The 21,574-nt window shown below is 34.7% G+C and overlaps 1 protein-coding gene across 2 annotated transcripts in view; it reads left to right on the top strand.

Annotated features, from left to right (window-relative positions):
• KIF1B (kinesin family member 1B) overlaps positions 1-21,574 on the top strand; it is a 185,258-nt gene that overhangs the window by 87,051 nt on the left and 76,633 nt on the right. Inside the window, exons 18-21 of one of the 2 annotated variants that reach the window (XM_027844032.1) lie at positions 735-818; positions 3,031-3,211; positions 3,578-3,650; positions 16,435-19,562. In XM_027844032.1, the coding sequence (XP_027699833.1) occupies positions 735-818; positions 3,031-3,211; positions 3,578-3,650; positions 16,435-17,898 (1,802 nt within the window). In that variant the 3' untranslated portion in view covers positions 17,899-19,562. Of the gene's footprint in view, positions 1-734; positions 819-3,030; positions 3,212-3,577; positions 3,651-16,434; positions 19,563-21,574 lie in introns of those variants that run through there. The other variant, XM_027844030.1, reaches the window with a different exon arrangement.

Here is a 21,574-nt window from a genome sequence, read left to right as displayed (position 1 = left end):
TTGCCCAGCCAGCCGCTGTATAGGCAGCTGAGTATGGCCCTGAATAGTGATGATTTCATAGAAAAGAAGGCAGAGGGCAAATTGACATCGACAGAGGCCTGCAGGAACTCCATCCACGCTTTTACTCAGTAGACTTGATTTTTATTTTATGTGAAAAGGGGAAAAAAGTTCCAGACCTCATTTATCCTAAGCTAAAAAAAAAAAATCAGTACTTTTGTGCTCTGTTCATTCTTCCTCAATCAGAATGTAATAGTCCTTAGTTGCTTCAAGATTTCAGATGTTTGCCTGACTCTTCCTCTTCAGGACATCCCTCCTTTCTGTTTCCTGCTTTCTTGAGGGAACTATTTTTAGATGATGCTTAAGACCGTATTCTCTTTTTCATTTCTCTTCATTACCCAAAGGAGATTAAAAAAAAACTTCTCTATCCCAACCTGTTCATTCTGTGATTTTAGCAGTAGTTTATATAATTTATGTAACTTTAATGGGTGCTATTTCTGGCTTTAATCTTGTCACAAAGATTAAATTGGTATAGAGTTACTTTATACTCTATACCAATAGATTGTTCAGTGAATTTAGTCTAGCAATGACATGGTCATAGTTTTATATTATTCTAAAGGGGCTTGAGTGAAAGCTAGATTCTTTATTCTGCATTTGGAATTCATTGAGTTCAGGAATACTTCCAGTGTTCAGTGCCATGGGTTTGTAATCCTTACTCCATTTTACCTTTCTTGTAGTTATTGTGACTTTAGAACCTTGTGAGCGCTCTGAGACTTATGTGAATGGCAAGAGGGTTGTACAGCATGTACAGCTACGCTCAGGTAAGTGTGGACAGATTCTTAATGCTCCTGACACAAATGTTATGTTTCCGATTGTAGCTTGTGTGAATAATACTTTGATTTTGTCTTTTGACTTAAAGCAGTGAGCTAAAGTGAGAAGTTTGTGTATATATAGTCTACTCTGTTTCTTCCTTTAGTAGGCAGAGAGAGGTTACAGATATTTGTTAATTATATTTTTGAATAGTTTCCTAATCCTGATTTTATTGTTTTACTCTTTTTTTTTTTTTTTTGAGTTCCAAATTCTCTCCCTCCCTCCCTCCAGCTCCTCCCACACCCACTGAAAAAGCAAGCAAGCAGTGTGGTACCCATCATTGTATGTTGAAGTCATACAAAACATATTTCTGTATTAATCATGTTGGAAAAAAAGAGCAAGAAAAATAAAGTGAAAAACAGTCTGCTTCAGTCTTCACTGTTGACCAGTTCTCTTTCTGGAGGTGGAAAGTGGTTTTTTTGGGTTTTTTTTTTTATCAGTCCTTTGGAATTAATCTTAGATCATTGTATTGATCAGAATAGCTAAGTCTTTCACATTTTATCATTGTACGGTATTGCTATTACTGTGTACAGTGTTTTCCTGGTTCTGCTCACTTCATTTTGCTTCAGTTATTTAAGTCTTCTAAGGTTTTTCTGAAACCATCTCCCCTCGTCATTTCTCTAAATATTTAAATTTAAATAAATATTGCTATAAAAATTTTTGTACATATGGATCCTTTTCCTTCTTCATTTGTCTCTTTGAGATTCAGACCTAGTAGTGGTATGGCTGGGTCAAAGAGTATGTGCAGTTTTCTAGCCTTTTGGGCATAGTTCCAGATTGTTCTCCAGAATGGTTGAACCAGTTCACAGATCTACCAGAAATATGTTAGTATCCCTATTTTTCTGCATCCTATTCTGTATTTGTTATTTTTCTTTTCTGTCATCTTGGCCAATCTGATAGGTGTGAAGTGAGCTTTGAACAGTTTTGAGCTGTTTTAATTTGCATTTTTCTAGTCAATAATCATTTAGAATATTTTTATGTGACTGTTGATACCTTTGATTTTTTTCCTTTTGAAAACTACCTATTCATATCCTTTCACCATTTATCAATTGGGGAATGGTTCTTATTTTTATAAATTTGGTTCTGTTCTCTATATATTTGAGAAATAAAACCTTTATCAGAGAAATTTGCTGTAAAAATTTTTCCCCCAGTGTCCTGCTTTCCTTCTAATTTTGGCTACATTGGTTTTGTTTGTATGAAAAGTTTTTAATTTCATGTAATCAGAATTATCCATTTTATTTCCTGTGATCCTCTCTGTCTCTTATTTGGTCATAAACTCTTTCCAGAGATCTGATAGATAATTTCTTCCATGCTCCCCTAATTTGCTTATGATATTACCCTTTATGTCTAAATCACATTTTGATTTTATCTTTTTTGAGCTTATCTTGGTATACGGTGTGAGATGTTGATCTGTGTCTAATTTCTGCCAGACTGCTTTCTTGTTTTCCCAGCATTTTTTTGTCAAATAATGAGTTCTTGCCCCCCCCCAAATTTGGATCTTTGGGTTTATTGAACATTATATTACTATGGTCATTTACTATTGTGTATTGTGGGCCTAATTGATTCCACTAATCAATCACTCTATTTCTTAGCTCGTATCACATTGTTTTGATGATTACTGCTTTGTAAAAATATAGTTTGAAATCTGGTTCTGCTAGGCTGCCTTCCTTTACATTTTTTTTTATTGATTCTCTTGATATTCTTGATCATTTGTTGTTCTAGATGAATTTTATTATTTTTTTCCCTAGATCTTTAAAAATACTTCTTTGGTAATTTGATGGGTATGGCACTGAGTAAGTAAATTAATTTAGGTAGAGCTGTCATTTTGATTATATTGACTTAGCCTACCCATGAGCAATTAATTTTTCTCCAGTTGTTTAGATTTGGCTTTATTTGTGTGAAAAGTGTTTTGTCTTTTTGTTCATGTAGTTCCTGGGTATCTTTTGGCAGGTAGACTCCCAAGAATTTTATACTGTCTGCAGTTATTTTGAATGAAATTTCTCTTTCTATCTCTTCCTGCTAGATTTTGTTGATAATATATAGAAGTGCTGATAATTTGTGTAGGTTTATTTTATATCCTGCAACTTTAGTAAAGTTGTTGTTTTGACTGGTTTTTTAGTTGATTCTCTGAGGTTCTCTAAGTCTGATTTTATTTTATGCTAGGAAATCGCATCATCATGGGTAAAAATCACGTTTTTCGTTTCAACCATCCGGAGCAAGCACGGGCTGAGCGTGAAAAGACTCCATCAGCTGAGACACCTTCTGAACCAGTCGACTGGACATTTGCCCAGAGAGAGCTTCTAGAGAAACAAGGCATTGATATGAAACAGGAGATGGAAAAAAGGTAATCTATAAATTCCTTATTTTGATTAGTCCTCCTGATACTCAGTTTATTAAAGTAATCATTGGAGAAGGCTAGAAGAGCTGTTCATGGATATGTCTTCATTTCCTAGGCCACATACTTAAAGAGGGGCCTTCTAAAGAGAAATAATAGGAATTATAGCATCTTAGAGCTGGAATAGATCTTAAGGTTCACTTGATTTTTGGATTTTCTGTTGTACTAGCTTGTGTGGACTGAGTAAAATAACAAAAATACAGCAATAAAAATTTTACATGTGATCTGTCAGAAGAGACTTTTTAATGTAACTCTGTGGAGTTGCTTAATTTTCTGCCTCCAGTTTGATTCTTTTCCCCTTCTCTTGTTTTATAGGCTGCAGGAAATGGAAATCTTGTATAAGAAAGAGAAAGAAGAAGCTGACCTCTTACTGGAGCAGCAGAGACTGGTAGGCACCTGCCTGTGCTGATCCACTGGATAAGCAGCCCAGCGCAGCCTCTCTGCCATGACTGATGCCGTAGAGGTGTGCTGGCTCAGGGTGTGCCCCTGCGCTGTCCCTGATACCGTAGTCTAATACAGGCCTTCTTAAGCTTTTTCCACTCGCAACCCCATCAGCACTTCTTAATCTATGGGTTGTGATGGTGGGACCCCATACAGGGTCGCAACCCACAGTTTAAGAAGCACGGGCTAGTATACCTTTTCCTTAGTGAGAACTAACCCATGCCTATTAAACTGAGCCTGAAAAACTCTGCAGGAAGGTTTGGGCCTTTTGAGAGTTTCTTTAAGTCAGCACCAAGCGTTTTGGGGGAAGCAATGGGGCTTTTCCAGGGTAGCAAATTGGGCAGAAAGATTTTCTTTCATGTAGCTGAGTTGTCTTTGGATTTGAATCCTCAATGGTCTTATCAATTATAACTGATGTGGATTTTTTAACTTGTTGGATGTTTGCCTTGGTTTTGTCTTTGATCACATGAAATTACTAATTCTGTCTTCTTGGGCTGACTCAGTTATGATTTTCTTGTGCTGGGGTTTTTTGTTTTGTTTTGTTGGTTTTTTTTTTTAAAATATATTGTGTCTGAAAATGTTGCTGCACAGTTGCATGTTTTAACCTCTTTCCTACCCCCGCATGGAGTCTGAATCATCTGCCAGGGTCTTTATTGTCACTTTATATGGTGATATAGGGTCAAAGCAGGAATGAAGAGCAAAGTCTTTTTTTTTTTTTTAGCCTCATTTAAATATGAAGGAAGTAGTTGAATGGTTAACTGCTCATCCAGTAAACTTAAGTTCCAAGTATGTCAACAATGGTCTATGCACTTTTGAGGTTAGTTAGTTTTTATGATTTACAGAAAGTTGCTCTCTTGAAGAGAGCTTCATTTTTAGACATTGTTAGTTCAGTTACCTGAAGTCTAGTTAGAAGAAGCTTCTGGATATGTTGATTGATAAAATTGAGGGAACAGAATGACCTCAGGAGACCAGGCATGATTTTTTAGGAATTTGTAATTTTAACTTTTTTTTTTTAAGGTGAAGGGAGAATTGAGGAAAGGAGATAATTGTTTACTTTCTTTCCTAACTCTAAGGTGGTGAATATTGCCTTTCACAATAATGTGTAACATGTAACAGTCTTATATCCACCTTCTGAACTTGGCAGAAAAGTTGTGACAAATGAAAACTCAGAATCCCTGAGCTGTAGCAGCTTTTTCAGTATGGCACAATGGTCATGCTTGGTATGGGGTTGTGCTTCTTGTGTGTGATCTTGGCAACTTCAGTCAAGTTGAAAAAGGAATTGAGGATAAAGGAGAATCACATGGGGTGGAGGAAGGGCAGGTGAAGTAAGTTTAGCTTGTGGGAAGTGACTATGAAAAGCCCTCTTGGGAGGGGCACAGAATTTTTAGTAATTTAAAATGGTTTATGATACATGAAGGAAGCTTTATCTCAGTATAGTAACATGATCTAATGAAATTTCTGTACTGCACCGCAGAGAACAAAAAAGGGCAGATGTGATAACACTATTATTGTAATAGTATAAAACATTGGTGTCCCTTTAGTTCCCTAAATATAGAAAAAATTTTTGGAAAATAGGTTTAGTTGTTAAATGGTTTAGTTCTAATGAAGCAACTAGGTGATGCAGTGGTTAGAGTGCTGGGCCATGAGTCAGGAAGATCAAGGTTCAGATCAGGCCTCAGTCATTTACTAGGTTTGTGACCCTGGGCAAGTCACTTTACCTTTGTCTGCCTTGGTTTCCTCATCTGTAAAATGAGAATTATAGTAATACTTCCCCACCAGGGTTGTTTCAAGGATAAAATAAGTTAATATTTGTAAAAGCACTTTGCAAATCTTAAAGCACTATAAAAATGATAGCTATTATTATCATGATCATTATTATTCTGGTAAATAGTAATAAGTGTTGAGGGTTTGATTTACCACTATTATTAGCTCCTGACAGCAAGCCAGTATTTTTTAAACAGCTCAGTTAATAATAACACATAGGTTGTTTCCATATCTCTTATTTATAAAATAGGCATATGTTTATTATCAGCCAATATATACAAAATGATGTTCTAGACATTGAAGATACAAGAAAGTGTCAAACATGGTCGTAGGGCTTCTTTACGCAGAAAAAGCTTAATAAAATTTGTGTGTAGCATGTATTTAGTACTTTTACATAATAATTTAAAAGAAAAATCCAGGTCCCACAGTTTTAACTTGATATATTCTCAAGCTAGACACATTGGTGGGATATTATCTAATTTTCTGTGATTTGTAGTTGTTGCATTATTGTTCCTGAATTGCAAATAACTCCTCTTCTACAGTGGTTGCTAAGTGGTTTAGACTTTCTCTTGGCATGTCAGGATCTCTGTGTATTTTGAGATCCACTCATTTTAGTTGTCCCCTCACGTAAAGGCTCTATCTGGGAGTCTTCTATTGTATTTCTACCCACGGCTGAGTGTTTAATGATTCCTGAATCTGTCTTGTAGAGGATGTGGCAGAAGTGCTAGAGTAATATTGTTTTTGGCATTCTGTTAAACATCCATGAATGTCACAGTTTTAGAAGTATGTTTTAAAACATAATAAATGAAACCAAGTAACTTAAGTAGTTATCACCTGAGATTAGCATTGAAATCTCAGCTACTGGCATTGATTATAATCTTTCTCTGGGCTTGATTTGGATTAACTTCATTGTTCTGTAGCTTTTGTTTTAAAGGCTTTGAATGTAAAATTTTCTACTCAAACAATTAATTGATTCAGGAGTGAGAATACTTAACCATTTTCTAAAGTAGTTGGTGCCCACTTTATCCTTAAACTCTTGTAGGGATATTAGAAAGAAAGAAGTACAGAAGGAGTAAGGAAGAAAAACAGTTAATTAACATTGTATGTGAAAAGTGTAACATTTTCCTTGCCATCCCAAAACCATAGTTTCATTCCAGGCTCTAACATGTATTAGCTCTGTGACCCTGGACAGGTCATTAAGCCTCAGTTTCCTTCTCATTGAAATGGTGGTAATAATAGTTATACTGCCTACTTCCTAGGTTGCTGTGGTGAAAGTGTCATAAACCTTAAAATACTATGTTAGATGTAGTTATTGTTATGATTAACAACACTATTAGAGACTTTGACTATGTGGATGAGTAATTAATTCATAAGTAAACTCTGCTCCTTTATGTCACTTGAAGAAAAGCAACAAATATACTTAATTTAAAAAGAAAAAAGAGGGGAGAAATCCTTACAGGAAAGATCTGAAAGGGACACTAAGAAACTGAAGAAATGGGTAAACAAAAATACTTCTTCACCCAGTACAATGAATAAATACAATAAGGTCTGGATTAGTCCAAATAATGAATGCCATAGTGGTTGCATATATTGGAATTCATACTATTTGAATTTATAATTATGTCAAATACAGTCACTTGTTTCAGGCCAATAGAAATATACAGGGCAAATTTGAATATTGTGACTACTTCATGGGATTTGTTATTTGACCTTATGGTGATCTACCTGTAGTATGGATATTACAGGATAAAAGAAAGCAAAGAAATTGCTGGTATGAAAGAACAAGGCTTCAGCAACAACTAGGACCTCTCCTTCCTCTACCCCCCCCCCCAAAAGGAATATGGAGTAACTTCAAGAACCTCCAGAATAATTTAGTATTTCAGTAAGAAATATAAAGGAATATCTAGTATAAAGATAGACCATTGAAGGCAGAATATAGTAAGATGACTTGAAACTCAAATGAAGAGAAAAGGTGGTAGAAAATCTTAATAAAGCATTGGACTCTGAGGAATAATAGAATGGCCTGGGCAGAGCAAAATAAAAATAAAAGAAGAAAGCCCACCCAAAATGGAGGGTTGGAAGAACAATTATAATTTTTTTTTTTAAATCAACTGGAAAAATACTTCTTACCTCTACAAACCAAAGTGACAGAACTTGATGAGGTAATCTGAGAATTGTTGGTCTTCCAGAAAAATATGAGCAAGAAGTCTGAATACCATATTCCAGGAAATCTCATTTAAAAAAAATTGACTAAAAGCTTTGGAAAGAGAGATCAGAATGCAAGTAGAAAACACAAAATGCATACAGAGGTTTAACTTAAATTTGTTAAAAAAAATGTATTGATATCTTTTAGTTTTTTACATCATCATAGTTTTCCCCAGTGCATCCCCTTCTCAGAGAGCTATCTGATTTAACAAATGGCACTTTAAAAAATTATTTTATTTCTTCCCCATGGAGGAAACAAAAAGAGAGTGAGCTTCATTCTGTATTCAGATAACATCAGTTCTTTCTCTGGAGGCTGATAGCATTTTTCATCATGAGTTCTTTGGGATTGTCTTGGATGATATTGCTAAGAATAGCTAAGTCATTCACAATTCTTCATCGTATAATATTGTTGTTACTGTATACAATGTTCTCCTGGTTCTGCTCACTTCGCTTTCCATCAGTTCATGTAAGTCATTCCAGGTTTTTCTAAAATCATCCTGATTCTCATTTCTTATAGCATAATAATAGTCCATTAAAATCATACACCACAACTCATTCAGCCATTCCTTAATTGATGGGCACCTCCTCAGTTTCCAGTTTTATGCCACCACAAAAAGAGCTGCTGTAAATATTGTTTGTGTATATAAGTCCTTTTCCATTTTCCTTGATCTCTTTGGGCTACAGACCTAGCAGTGATATTGCTGGATCAAAGGGTATGCAGTTTTATAGCCTTTGGGGCATAGTCCCAAATTGCTCCCCAGAATGGTTGGACTAGTTCACACCTCCACCAGCAATGCATTAATGTCCCAATTTTCCCACATCCTCTCCAAAACTTATCATTTTTCTTTTTTGTCATATTAAACCAATCTGATAGGTATGAGGTGGTACCTTAGAGTTATTTTAATTTCCATTTCTCTAATCAGTAGTGATTTAGAACAATAAATAGTACTTTTTAAAGAGGAAAAAGAAGGGAAAAATTAGCACAACCAAATCCATACGTTGAAAAAGTAACTTAAATTTAATTCATCCAGAAATGTAGTTGTCAAGTTCTTAGGCTTCATCGTCAGAGAGAATCCTGGGAGAAGTCTGTAGAAAACAATACGCATATCTACAGCGTTATGTTTTAGTTTTTGCAAGATAATTCAGTGACAAGAAATTAACCAAGCAAAGGAAATCATCTTGAACCATGATACGGCACGTAGGCAACTTTGCAGTTAACTTTTACACCTAATGTCTCAGTTCCCCAGTCCTTTTCCTAAGACTGTAAGTTACAAATAAGATGATGCTTTGATAGAGTGATTTTCCACACCAGAAATCTTCTCCAGTGTTGAAATTTTAGGTCTGTATTCCATGTTTGCAAACCACCAATCAGTAAGAAGTAGGTTCTTCCTTGGAGTGAGTGGGAGGGCAGAGGGTATCTCTGTGTGAGTTACAAAGGATTTAGATTGGATTATTGGAACCAAATTTAATTGTCTAATACCTTGTGCTAATAAATGGGGAGAAAAGGTACTTGAAGAAAATCCAATAGGGGCAAAATCAAATATTATATATATATATATATGAATATACATGTGTGTATGCATATGTATGTATATATTGTATGTGTGTGTATGTATCTATATCTATATAAAACCTTAAACTGGCCAATAAAATGGCAAGAAAGCTGCAGAGAGTTAGAAAATAAAACCTAATAATCTTGCTGTTTTCAAGAAATTTACCTAAAACATTATCAAGCCATATTCATTCAAAGTGAAGGTCTAGAACAAGATTTCTTAACCTAGAGACTATGAACTTAAAAACCTTTTTGAGAACTGTATTTCAGCATAATTGTTTTCATTTATATTGCTCTGTATTTTATGCTTTTAAAATCATATTCTGAGAAAGGATCCATAGGTTTCACCAGACTGTCACACACAAAAGGTTAAGAAGTATTTGTCTAGAATAAAACTCATATTTCAGCTGAATCAGAATTCAGGAGTTATCATCATGCTTTCAGATAACACAATTGCAAATATAGATGTTATTAAGGGAGACAAGAGAAAAACTACAATATATAAGTGAAGGTGAATAAAATAACATAAATATAAAATATTTGTTCCCGAATCTGCATAAGCGTCCGGAACAGCTGTGCTATTGTATGAGTGTGAGTAATGGACTAACACAGCTTCTGAAAATGAAGTTGAGAATCACCAAAAGAGTCTTGGAAAAGGCCTTGATGAATGTGAGCATAATGTGACAAAATACAAATGGTAAAATATTGTAAAGGTTACAATGAGAAAACTCTAAGACTAAGGAAAAAAGAAACAAGGTTAGCCAGGAACATTTCAAGAACAGTGGCAATCAGATAATCTTCCTGATCCATTAGAATCCGTGTGGTATCAAGAAAATTAGAAAATGACTGTCAATGTGATGGATGGGCATCGTGTAGTAGACTTATAAGGGGACATGGACAAGCATCACACAGGCTGAGTAGGCTCACAGTTTGCATTGTTGGAAGAAATATTCACATTGATGTGACTGTCACAGATACATTGAATTATGAGAGTATGTGCCAAATGCTGTATCAACCAAGTTCTTAAAGGAAATGCCAGTTGATAGGCGGCCTAAATAATAAGGCAGGATTGGACAGAATATTGGAAAAACTGTATTTGATAGCTATATGGAGGTTTTTGAAAGGAAAGTAGCACAATAAATATTTCTCATTCTCCTATAGGACTTAAACAAAAACTAATTTTGTACTCGAACTAATAAATAAATGTGGCATGGCAGAAATCTTAAACTTTTATAAATTATAATACAATAAAAATTATAATCAATAAAAGAAATAAGAACAAACTGTTAAAAGAGCCACATGGAGACCAAAATACAATATGTTAAATAAGTGGGTCATAGACCAAATCATAAAAACAGCTTAAAAAAAAGAGGAGAATGATAGTAGTAGGAAAAATTCAAAAGATACAACTGAAGCAGACTTTAGGGGTAAATCACTTTCCTTACAACTTAGAAAAAAGAGAAGACAGATGAGTTGAGTATGCAATTTTAAAAGAATCTGCAGAAAACAAGTTAACTCTACAACAAGCACAAAAATGATGTTGAATACTGAAGGATCAATAAACATTAAAAAAATTTTAAACTAACTAATAAAATAAAGAACTAGTGGGTTTTTAAGACAAATAAAATTGGCAAGCCATTAGCAAATTTGGTCAATAAAAGAGGACCATTGACTTACTGTAATGAAAAATGAGGAATAGGCATTTGTTGTAAATAGAGAAGAAATAAAGAAACTTCAGAAACCTTTGTCCTTAATTCCATGGTAACAAAACTGAAAATTTAAATAAAATTATGAATGTCTAAAAATAAGTAATAGAGAAAACATGAACTAGGTGACCTAAGTAACCCAATCTCTAAGAAACGGAGCTTATATCAGGAGAATGGATATACAAGCATGTTCTATCATATGTTTAAAGGGCAAATAATAACTCTACCACATAAGCTGTTTTGAGAAGCAGAGAAAGAAGGCACTTAACCAAACTCTTTGTGTTAGGTAAATATGGTCTTGACTCCCAAAACAGGGAAGGAGAAATCAGAAGAAAGAGAGCTGATATTTGCAAATTTTCCCCATAACACCTCATTTAAACTTGCCCCAAATCCCCTGGAGTGAGCACTTACTGCCGTTATCCTTATTTTACACATCAGGAACTGGGGTTCCCAGAGGTAAATGATAATGAGGAGCCTGGAAAAGAAGAGCATCTTTAATAGAGATTAAGTGACTTGCCTGTAGTCACCTAAATAGTAAGTGGTAAAGGCTAGATTTGAACCCAGGTCCTCTTAATTCCAAGTTTACATTCTATCCACTGTACTAGATTGCTTCTCCCTAGGAGATAACTGTAGAATAGTATCATTAATGAATATTATTTTTAAATTATTAAATAAGCACCAAGGTTACAACATTATATCATTATGGCTTTGTTGAATTTATGCCATGAATGAAACAAAGGGTCAACGTTAGGAAAGTAAATAGCATAATAAATGATGCTAATGACAAAACCACAGGGTTATATCCATAGATACAGAAGGACCCTTCTGTAAAATGCAGAACTCATGTTAAAAACACCAAAAAGTATACAAATGAAAGGATTTTAATTTGACTAAAAGTGTTTATCTATAGGCAGGAGGTACAATTATTTATAATGGAAAAACTTGTCTAGTTAGTTCAAAAATGAACTTAGAATGCCTATTTTCACTATTGTTTGACAGTATGAGAAATTCTAACTCTAGTCATAAGTGAAGAAAAAGAAATGGATAAATCTTGGCAGTAAGAAGGAAAATCATGTCTTTAATGGATACTAGGATATTTGATACCGAAGTCTAGGTAATCAGAAAAAAAATCAACACAATACCTTAAATGCAGTAACAATATAAATTCACAAAAATCTTCAATTTTCTATATTTTAAAAAAGACAAATTATGAGAAATATTTAAGTTAGCCACAAAATGCATTAAATATTGGGGTATTTACCTACCAAGACATATAGGACTCATAAATACAGATATAAAATAATTTTTACTTAAAAAATGAAGACTTAAATTACTGGGGAGGGAGTCATTGTCCATGACTAATCTAGACAATATTGTAATAATGGTAATACCATGCATGTTAGTTTACAGACATAATGCTATGACAATCACATTGCTAAAGGAATACTTTATGGATCAGACAGTAAGGCCACAAAATCAATGTAGAGGAACAAAAGATCAAGAATTATAAGGGTAAAAGAAAAAGAAATGTAAGGAGTGGCTTGCCCTTCACTAAGCAAGACAGAAATGTATGAGTATCAGTCTAGTCTTGGAGAAACCCTTAAGTGCACAAAAGAACTTCTGGGCAAGTTGGCTGGTGTTTGGGTAGAAAAACAGGTTGAAACAAGCATTTGATACCATTATTCCCTCAACAAATTGCACAGAATACATTATCTAAAATAAAAAGTCACGCCACAAAAAATGAAAAACATGGATTCACATCTCTCACAACTAAATAGACAATCTGTTTGTAACTGGCCATAGGGGAGAATGGCAGTGTCAAACAACAACTAAAAAGAGAGCCACTAAACCATATGTGAGGATCTCTGCAACTGCTTTGTGACTCAGAAAACTGCATGTTAACATGATATTTTAAAATATTTCCCACTTGTATTTTAATATGGTTTGAGCTGTACTGGAAAATGTTACGGGCCACTGGCCAAGTGTTTTGATACCTCTGGTATGGAGACTATTATAAAAGTCCAAACAGATTAGTTCAGTAGTGTGAAGATATAATCAGTGTAGCTTAGGATAAGAACTTACAGACTAAAAAAAACCTTTGCATTAAACATCTGATAAAAATATCATCTAGAATTTATGGGGAGTTTTTATGTGAATCAATAAGATTTAGAGCCTTTCCCCAGTAGAGAAACGATCAGAGGTAAGAACAGGTTTTCAAAGTTAAAAATACAAATTGTTTATGAGCTGAAAAAATGCTCCCATTACCAATAATTAGAGAAATGTAAGTTAAGAAAATTCTGAAAAATCACATCACACTAATTAAATTGATAAATATTATTTTTAAAAATCATTGATTAATCAAAAATTAACATAGATGGAATAAAGATAAAAGAGGCAAGGCAATTTATTGGCAGTAAAGTTTTAATTTTCTGCTTGACCCCAGAAGGTAGAACTAGATGTAGTAGATGAAAGGGTCAAAAAGGTAAATAAATTTGATCTAAAGAAAGGCTTTTTGATTCTTTGTCCCAGGATCATGCAGTTATTAAATGTCTAAGGCTTGATTTGAATGCAGGACTTTCCAACACCTGCACTCTATCCACCATGCCATCATCCTGCCCCTTAGTGGAGGTTATGTAGCTCTTAACCATTTTAAATATTTGTTTTAAAGGAAATAATTGTTCACATGTGGGCTTGAGTAAAGACATTGCCCCTGAGGTCTTTTCCCACCTCTGTTTTTATGTGATTTCTTTCAACCATTTCTGGGGAGAGAAGGAATAGAATTAAGCAAGGAAAGTTAAAAAAACTATTCACACCCTTTGGCCCAGTGTTCTCTCTATTGGGTTTATATCCTAAGAAGGAAATTGATAATAAATATCTTTTAAAAGTATTTGTAGCGTCATTATAATAGCAAAAAGTTGGAAACAGATTATGTGCCCAATGATTGGGAAAAGGCTTAATTAATTATAATATATGTAAGGTAACAATATTGTGCCATAAATGAATATTAAGAATTCAAAAAAATGTAAAAACTTGTATGAAGTTATTCAAAATGAAGAAACCAGAGCCAAAAGAATAATATGCCCAAATTTATTGCTATATAGAGCTAGACAACTTTTAAATAGAACAACTCAAATAAAAAAATTATAGAATTCATAATAAAATTTATAATGACATATTAAAGTCCACTCCCTTCCTATCTCTTGAAGTCTTTGATGGGTAAGTTGGTTCATGGATACGGTACAGTGTTGGACTTGGTGGTAGGAAGACCTGCTTTTGAACCCTATTTCAGGAACTCTGTGACCAGGGGAAAGTCACAACCTCTTTAAGCCTGTTTTTTCATCTTTAAAATATAGATAATAACACTAGTACCTATAGTACTCTATCTCACCTGGTTGTTGTAATGTTCCAGTGAAATAATGTATGTAAAAAGTTTTCTAGCACTTAAAGTGCTGTGTGTCTGCTATTATTAATATCCAAACTGTTTTGCTTAATAGTTTTCAGGTATTACACTTTGTTAGGGTATTGACTTGTAAGTTTAGTGTTTATAAGATTTATGGAACAAAGTTATCCATTAAAAATTAATAATAATAATAATCCATTAGCTTAATTCATATATATTTTCAAGAAAATTATTTTCCAGGAACCACATATATTTTCAGTTGTTTTTCATACTTTTAATAAGTGTTCACATATACTCTTGAGTTCATCAAATAAGTATATATTTTTCTTCATTAAAAATCAAAAGGATAGGGGTAAGTATAGATACTATAAGCCAGCTATTTAGTGCCACATTTTCGAATAGACTGAGAAAACTTATAGAATATATTCCCCTTAAAAGGACAAGAAATAAAATTTTCTTTGATATATATTTTTGTTTTTTAATTGGTAAATCACTATTTTTACTTTCGTCTGGAAAATGAATTAGGATTGGGTATTTTCAAATTATAATTTTCTTGCCTTATCTTGAAAAACCCATAGGGTGAACACAACTTAGGTAGGGGAAATAGGTAATATGACTTGTCCATTCATATTTTTCATTATCCAGTTCCTGTCAAACTTTTTTTACATTTAAAGAAACTAATTTAACCCTTTAAATAACCAATTTTAAAAAGGAAAAATGTATTACTTTCATTTAGGGTACTGTTGATAAGTCTCTTCACTTCTAAATGTTTGTAGTGACTGAATTAAAAAAAAACAACTTTGCAAACTATTATATTAAGGACTTAAATTGGTGTATTAGTCCTAAATCATATTAGCTTTAAAAAACACTGGTTGGAAAGATTACTTTAGAGACAAACAAACAATTTTAAAATTCTGCTATTTTTAAATTGGCAAATTCTTATCTTTTGTGGTTAGCACGTTGTCAAGGGAGAGCTAGCACTTTTGATGACTTCTACCTGCCCTGAAGTCAAGGTATAACACACTCTCCACTGCACCACCTAGCTGCCTCAGCAACTACAAATAGCATAGGTTTCCATGTATAAAACCTTAGTAAAAATGGAATCTATGTTTTAAAAAAATTAGCTGGAGAACTTATGAAAAGAAAAGTTAAGCAAAACATATTTGACCTGGTAGGTTTTTTTTAATTATCATCTACCACTTTCTAGTATTTCGTGGTGAGGTTTTTTCTTTCCCCTTATGAAAACAGTATTTCTTGGCTCAAGTATATGAAGAAAAATCAACATAATTGCCTTTGTTTCTTTTTCCTGTTTGTTCCTTGGACAGTAAACTTCATCTCTGTATGTAAATCGGATGCACCCATAATGAATGACATGAGAAAGCTGCAAACTGAAAATGGAAAGAATAGTTTTGCAGTTTTCCTTTTATTTATCTTGTAGTAAACTTCTGTGGTTGATAAACTCACACTGAATTCTGTATAAGGGCACTCTGAGCACTTTTAACACCATCCCTGTTGACTGCTTAGTTTCTACTTTCTTATCTTCTAACTTTTTTCTAGGGCTCTTCTCTTTTTAGTAAAGCCAACTCTAAACAACAACCAAAAAAATGCCTCAGCATACTACAGCATTACTAACCAATGTTAATCTGGCTACTCGTCACATCTCTGTATGACACCTGTCCTCGCTCATGGGGGAAAGAGTTTCTGGAAGATGCAGCAGCAATAACCAAGGCAAATGTTGGGGAGTGTGTGCATGGTTTTAAAGCATGTCTGGGGTGCAGCTTTTTGTTGTTGTTTTTTTTAATATATTTTATATTCTCATAGTTTGGGGTGACCAGAAGTGAATGAAATATTTATAATGTTCACTTATCAGGCATCATGAGAATTTTTCAAGTAGAGATGTCATCATTTAAGGAAATGAGGCTATGGGCCAATGACTTTTTAATATCTTAATACTGAGCCCTAAAAAGTTTTTACATTATTTAGTTTATTTTTTAAGTTTGGCTAAGGTTTTTTTTGCTTGATTTTTTTTCTTCAATTTGATTTTCCTTTTTCCATTTTAATTTTGATTATTTGGGGGCCATTTTTTGATTTTGTTTTTCCAAAGGATGCAGATTCTGATAGCGGGGACGATTCAGACAAGAGGTCCTGTGAAGAGAGCTGGAGGCTGATTACTTCCCTGAGAGAAAAACTACCTCCTAGCAAGTTACAAACCATTGTTAAAAAATGTGGGCTCCCCAGCAGTGGGAAGAAACGAGAGCCAATCAAAATGTACCAGATTCCCCAAAGAAGGCGCCTCAGCAAAGACTCCAAATGGGTCACCATCTCAGACCTCAAGATTCAGGCTGTAAAAGAAATCTGCTATGAGGTTGCCCTCAATGATTTCAGACATAGCCGACAAGAAATTGAGGCCTTAGCTATTGTTAAAATGAAAGAACTTTGTGCCATGTATGGGAAGAAAGACCCCAATGAGCGAGATTCTTGGAGGGCAGTGGCCAGAGATGTCTGGGACACAGTTGGTGTTGGAGATGAGCGAATTGAGGACGTAATGACCAATGGGAAAGGAGTCACTGATGTAGATGACCTCAGAGTACACATAGATAAACTGGAGGATATTTTACAAGAAGTAAAAAAACAAAACAACATGAAAGATGAAGAGATCAAAGTATTGAGAAATAAGATGTTAAAAATGGAAAAAGTCTTGCCACTGATTGGATCACAAGAGCAGAAATCTCAAGGAAACTATAAAAGTAAAGACCCAAGCTGTGCTGGTATCACTAACAAGTCAGACAGTGAGGAACCTGGAAAAGAAGAGCGTGTTTCACAGTTGATGGATGGGGATCCAGCCTTTAGGCGTGGTCGTCTTCGGTGGATGAGGCAAGAACAGATTCGGTTTAAGAATTTGCAACAGCAGGAGATAACTAAGCAGCTTCGCAGACAGAATGTACCACATAGATTTATCCCCCCAGAGAACCGAAAACCTCGATTCCCATTTAAGAGCAATCCCAAACACAGAAACTCTTGGAGTCCAGGAACACATATCATTATAACAGAAGATGAGGTTATAGAGTTAAAAATTCCGAAGGAGGAAGAGGAAAGAAAAGGAAGTGAAGAGAGCCAAGAAAAAATTAGTAGAGCAATGTCTAAGGACCCTCAGTTTCCATGGGGTCATCAAGGCAATCGAAACCAAGATGCCATACAAGTAAGCAAGCAACATCTTAATAATCATCATCAGCAGCCACCTCCTCAGTTGAGATGGAGAAGTAATTCCCTCAATAATGGCCAGCAGAAAAATGTACGTGCTCAGTCTGCATCATCAGAGTCATTACAGTCCTTCAATGGGCACCAGAACCCTGATCTACAAACTTTCCAACAGAAGCGCCATATTCATCAGCACCGCCAGCCTTACTGTAATTATAACACTGGAGGCCAGATGGAAGGCAGCATGTCCAGTTTCTACCAGAAGCAGACCGACCGACCCAACCACTATAACCAGTTTGTGACACCGCCTCGAATGAGAAGACAGTTTTCTGCACCTAATCTCAAAACTGGTAGAGAAACTACAGTGTAACTCACTTGGACAAGCTTGAAATTTTGTTGGGAGAAAGAGGGGAATGGTAATTTTGACTTATGATTGAAAAACACTTGAAATGGGTCTACCTTTGTGTTCTGTGGCCACAGAAGATTCCTGTTGTGATTTTGATGTTGTATTCCAGCAGAGATTAACTAGTTCTTAATCTTATACCATACATAATACACTGGAATTTTAATACATCCCTTTTTGATTGTGTATCACTGATGGGACATTTTCTGGAATTTTGGAAAAACATTTAGATTCCCTGATTTTTCAGAGTGTTGTTTGTGTGTGTGTCTTTGTGTGTGCCAGAATACTGGATTTAATTACAGGAACTTGTCTGTTTTGATCTAGTGCTACTTTTTAAAAGTTATAATGGGAGTTTGCTGTCCAGAAAGAACTGCCTCTTAAATTTATGCTGACAGTCAAAAAGGGAATATTTATCCAGTGTTGAATGTCGTTTCATAACTGTTAAAAAGTGATAAAATGGCATACAATTACATAGTCACAACTTTAGATTTCTGTCCAACTTCCATTCTCCTTCCCCAAATTGGATTTAATTGTCCACAAACCAAAACTTGATTTTGACTGACATGGAAATATTATAGAGCTTTGCATCTTCCACAGAACTGCTCTTTTTCTTCCATGGTTTGCAGGGAAGAGCTGAGTCAATTGTGTTGTAGAATGAGTGAAGAAGACTGTTTTTCTCCATCTTAGTTCTGTTAATGTCATTACTTGTTTGAAATTTGACATGACATTGAAGCTTGTATCAGATGGCACAGTAATTGGGAATATGTATATTGTTTGCAGTTTGAATCTTAACCCAATGTGTAATGAACTTTATGTTCTTGCTCTAACTTAAAACTACAGTAACAAAATGCCAAGAAAATAAGCTAGTCTTTGGATAGTACTATTTGTAAGAGGATGTGGGGTGGGGCAGGGCAAGGAAATGGTACTGTTTTCATGGAGCAGATGATGAAATTGTGAAAGTTAGGTTGGTTTGGGCTTGAAAGTATAGATGCAGAAGGTGTTCTTTTAGTTAGAAATTGAAAAACCCTACAAGTTTATGCTTTTACAAATCTTACTGAGAAGAGAAAGACTGGCAAAAATCTGTGTTCATATAGATACCTCATTTTTAGTGCATTCTGGTTTCAGATTGTTTCACTCTTTGGAGAATCTAATGGAAAATGAAAATATTTTTGATGGGAAGAGCGAGATTAGTTTTCTTTTTGATTTCCTTCCCAATCCTTTGTGCCTTCTCACAATCTAACCTTAGAAACAATGTGAAGAACCAGAGATGCCTGTAAAATTCATATTGTTCAGAATTTATAAAACTATACAAATTAAGGCATCTACTTAACGTTCAACCTTCTTAGATGATGGGGAAAATTACAGAACAAGTAACATTTAAGGAAGCCTTAAGGATTATAATTGTGTTGGGGGGGTTATTTTGGGGAGGGGTATTGTGTGTGCATGCGCGTGCGTGCGCGGTGTGTGTCTTTGTGTGTGTGCTTAGTCATTATTGAAATGCATTACTATTGTGGGATTTGTTTCTTTGCTTCTGAAAAGATGCTTTCTTAATGTGCTAAAACATTCATTTGCTTTATATTAGCTCTTGGATTTTTACCTTCAAAAATAAAAATCAGAATCTTTGGGGGACACATTTGCCTTCAGTGTTTGAACCTAATCCTATTCTTAAACTTTTTGTTGTTAATTGAACATGGGAAGAATCACAGTTATAAATGCATTCAGTTAAAATGACAATCTCCTGTCTTGCATCGCATGAATGTACTTGGTAGACTACCTCAGGTCACTTCTGTGCATTTGGTGTAGGCCCTCTTTGTCCCTTATCATTCTTTTCTTAGGCAGTTGAAACCAACCTGTCCTTGCATATGTTCTCACTCTTCTGCTTCTGCAAAAAAATACATTTTAGAATCTGAAAATGAATTACTCAAGCCTCAACTCTACAAAGTGTTCTTTTTTGCTGTTAACTTTCAATTGGGTAGTTATATGATTTTTGTATGTGGTAGCATAATTAACCTATGTCTATGCTACCTTTCCCCTTTAGACGGTGGAAGTAACTTGATAAATTGTTAAAATGAGGAAAAGTGTATTTGCATTTACGAGTATGGAATATAGTGTGCACAGTGGTATTCCAAAGAATTTCATATATGTTTGTCACATTTGATTATATAGTTGTGCTCACATTGCTATTATTTTTTACTTTACCCTTTTGGTCAAAAAAAAAATCTTCAAAACTCTAAAGTAGCCCTTTAGTGCACAAAATTCAGGGAGAAAATCAACTAAGATTTGACAGTTGGGGCTGATGTCATTTTTGTCCTCTAGGAACTCATTTCAGAAGAGGTATCTGTCTTAGTGAATAGCCTAAGGTGAATAAACCTATATCATTGAATCTTTGGATGAAATTATTAACCCAGTCTCACACTTTGTCAATTTAACCCAGTTTTATAATTTGAATGGCATGTCTTCTTAAGCCTAAATATTGGAGGAATAGAGAAAGATGATCAGAATTTTATGTACTATTATTATGGTAGTGTCAATAGCCACTATTATGGTGACTAGACAAAAATGCAACTCATAATAGTCTTGGAACTAGATGGTGGTAGGACAGTAATGGGAGTCTAGCAGAGCCTTGCTAGCTACTGTAACTTCACAAACCAAAATGGATTACTGAGAGAGTAAAATAAGGGTAGAAAGCAGCATTAACGATATTTTATGAATTTAAGTTTCAACCAAAGTGTTTTTTTTTCCCTTTAAATGCGTTTACTACTTACCTGTCCTTAGCAATGTAGGCTTTTATTTTACTAGAAAAAGGATTGGAATTTGTTCATTACATTGAAGTGGCTTGAAGTGACCAGACCGTTCATATTTTAGATAAGGGCGGTGATGCTGAAATTTTCACACTTATGGGCCTATTGAAACAGGCTCTCAAACTACAAGAAGTGATGCATTGCAAACTCCCTGTGGTAGAGTTTTGAGGTCTGTTACTGGTCATTTGTTCAGTTGCCTTAATGAATCACATTCAAGACAGGGATAAGGGAGGTTTCTTCTGTCCTCATCTCCCTTAAGGAAGAAGCCTTCTTAGGAGCGATGCAAACTAGAGAATTTGCCCAATAAAATGAGGACCTTTTGATAATGAATAATTTTACTAATGTGTATTTAATGTTGTCATCCCTTATGGGTAATAAAGTTTGCTTTAGGTATTTGTCTTGAATCACTTTAGGATGTGAAATTCATGTTAATTTTTCTTCCCATTTTACTGTAAAAGGAAGTGTTGAATCTTTCTTCCAATAAAAAAGAAAAACCCTGTGGACTTTTCCATTTGTTTCCATGTTTCTTACCCTAAAGGTATCTGAAGACTGTCTGGAGTGCAAGAACTTGCACTCTCTAGAAAAACAGAACTAGCTTGTATTGCTACAGAGGTCCTTCAATAAATGATGAAACTCTCTTAGAAGTGGGTGCCTAATCCCCAGTTTGGGATGAGGGGAGAGTGAAATTATGTGTGCTTTGTGTGGCCTGACTTGGGAGAGTCTCCATTTTTTCATCTGGAATTAAAAATGAAATCCTATCTGATATTCTGTTGCAAAATTAAGTCACTAAATCAATTGGTCCTGGACTTTTCTTTTTCCTTTTAGCAAAAATCTGCCTTAAA

The sequence above is a fragment of the Vombatus ursinus genome, unplaced genomic scaffold (assembly GCF_900497805.2).
Source record: "Vombatus ursinus unplaced genomic scaffold, bare-nosed wombat genome assembly UNPS02014932.1, whole genome shotgun sequence".
Lineage (NCBI taxonomy): Eukaryota > Metazoa > Chordata > Mammalia > Diprotodontia > Vombatidae > Vombatus > Vombatus ursinus.
The sequence above is the reverse complement of the archived record's forward strand: the minus strand, read 5'-3'. Positions and strand labels throughout refer to the sequence as shown.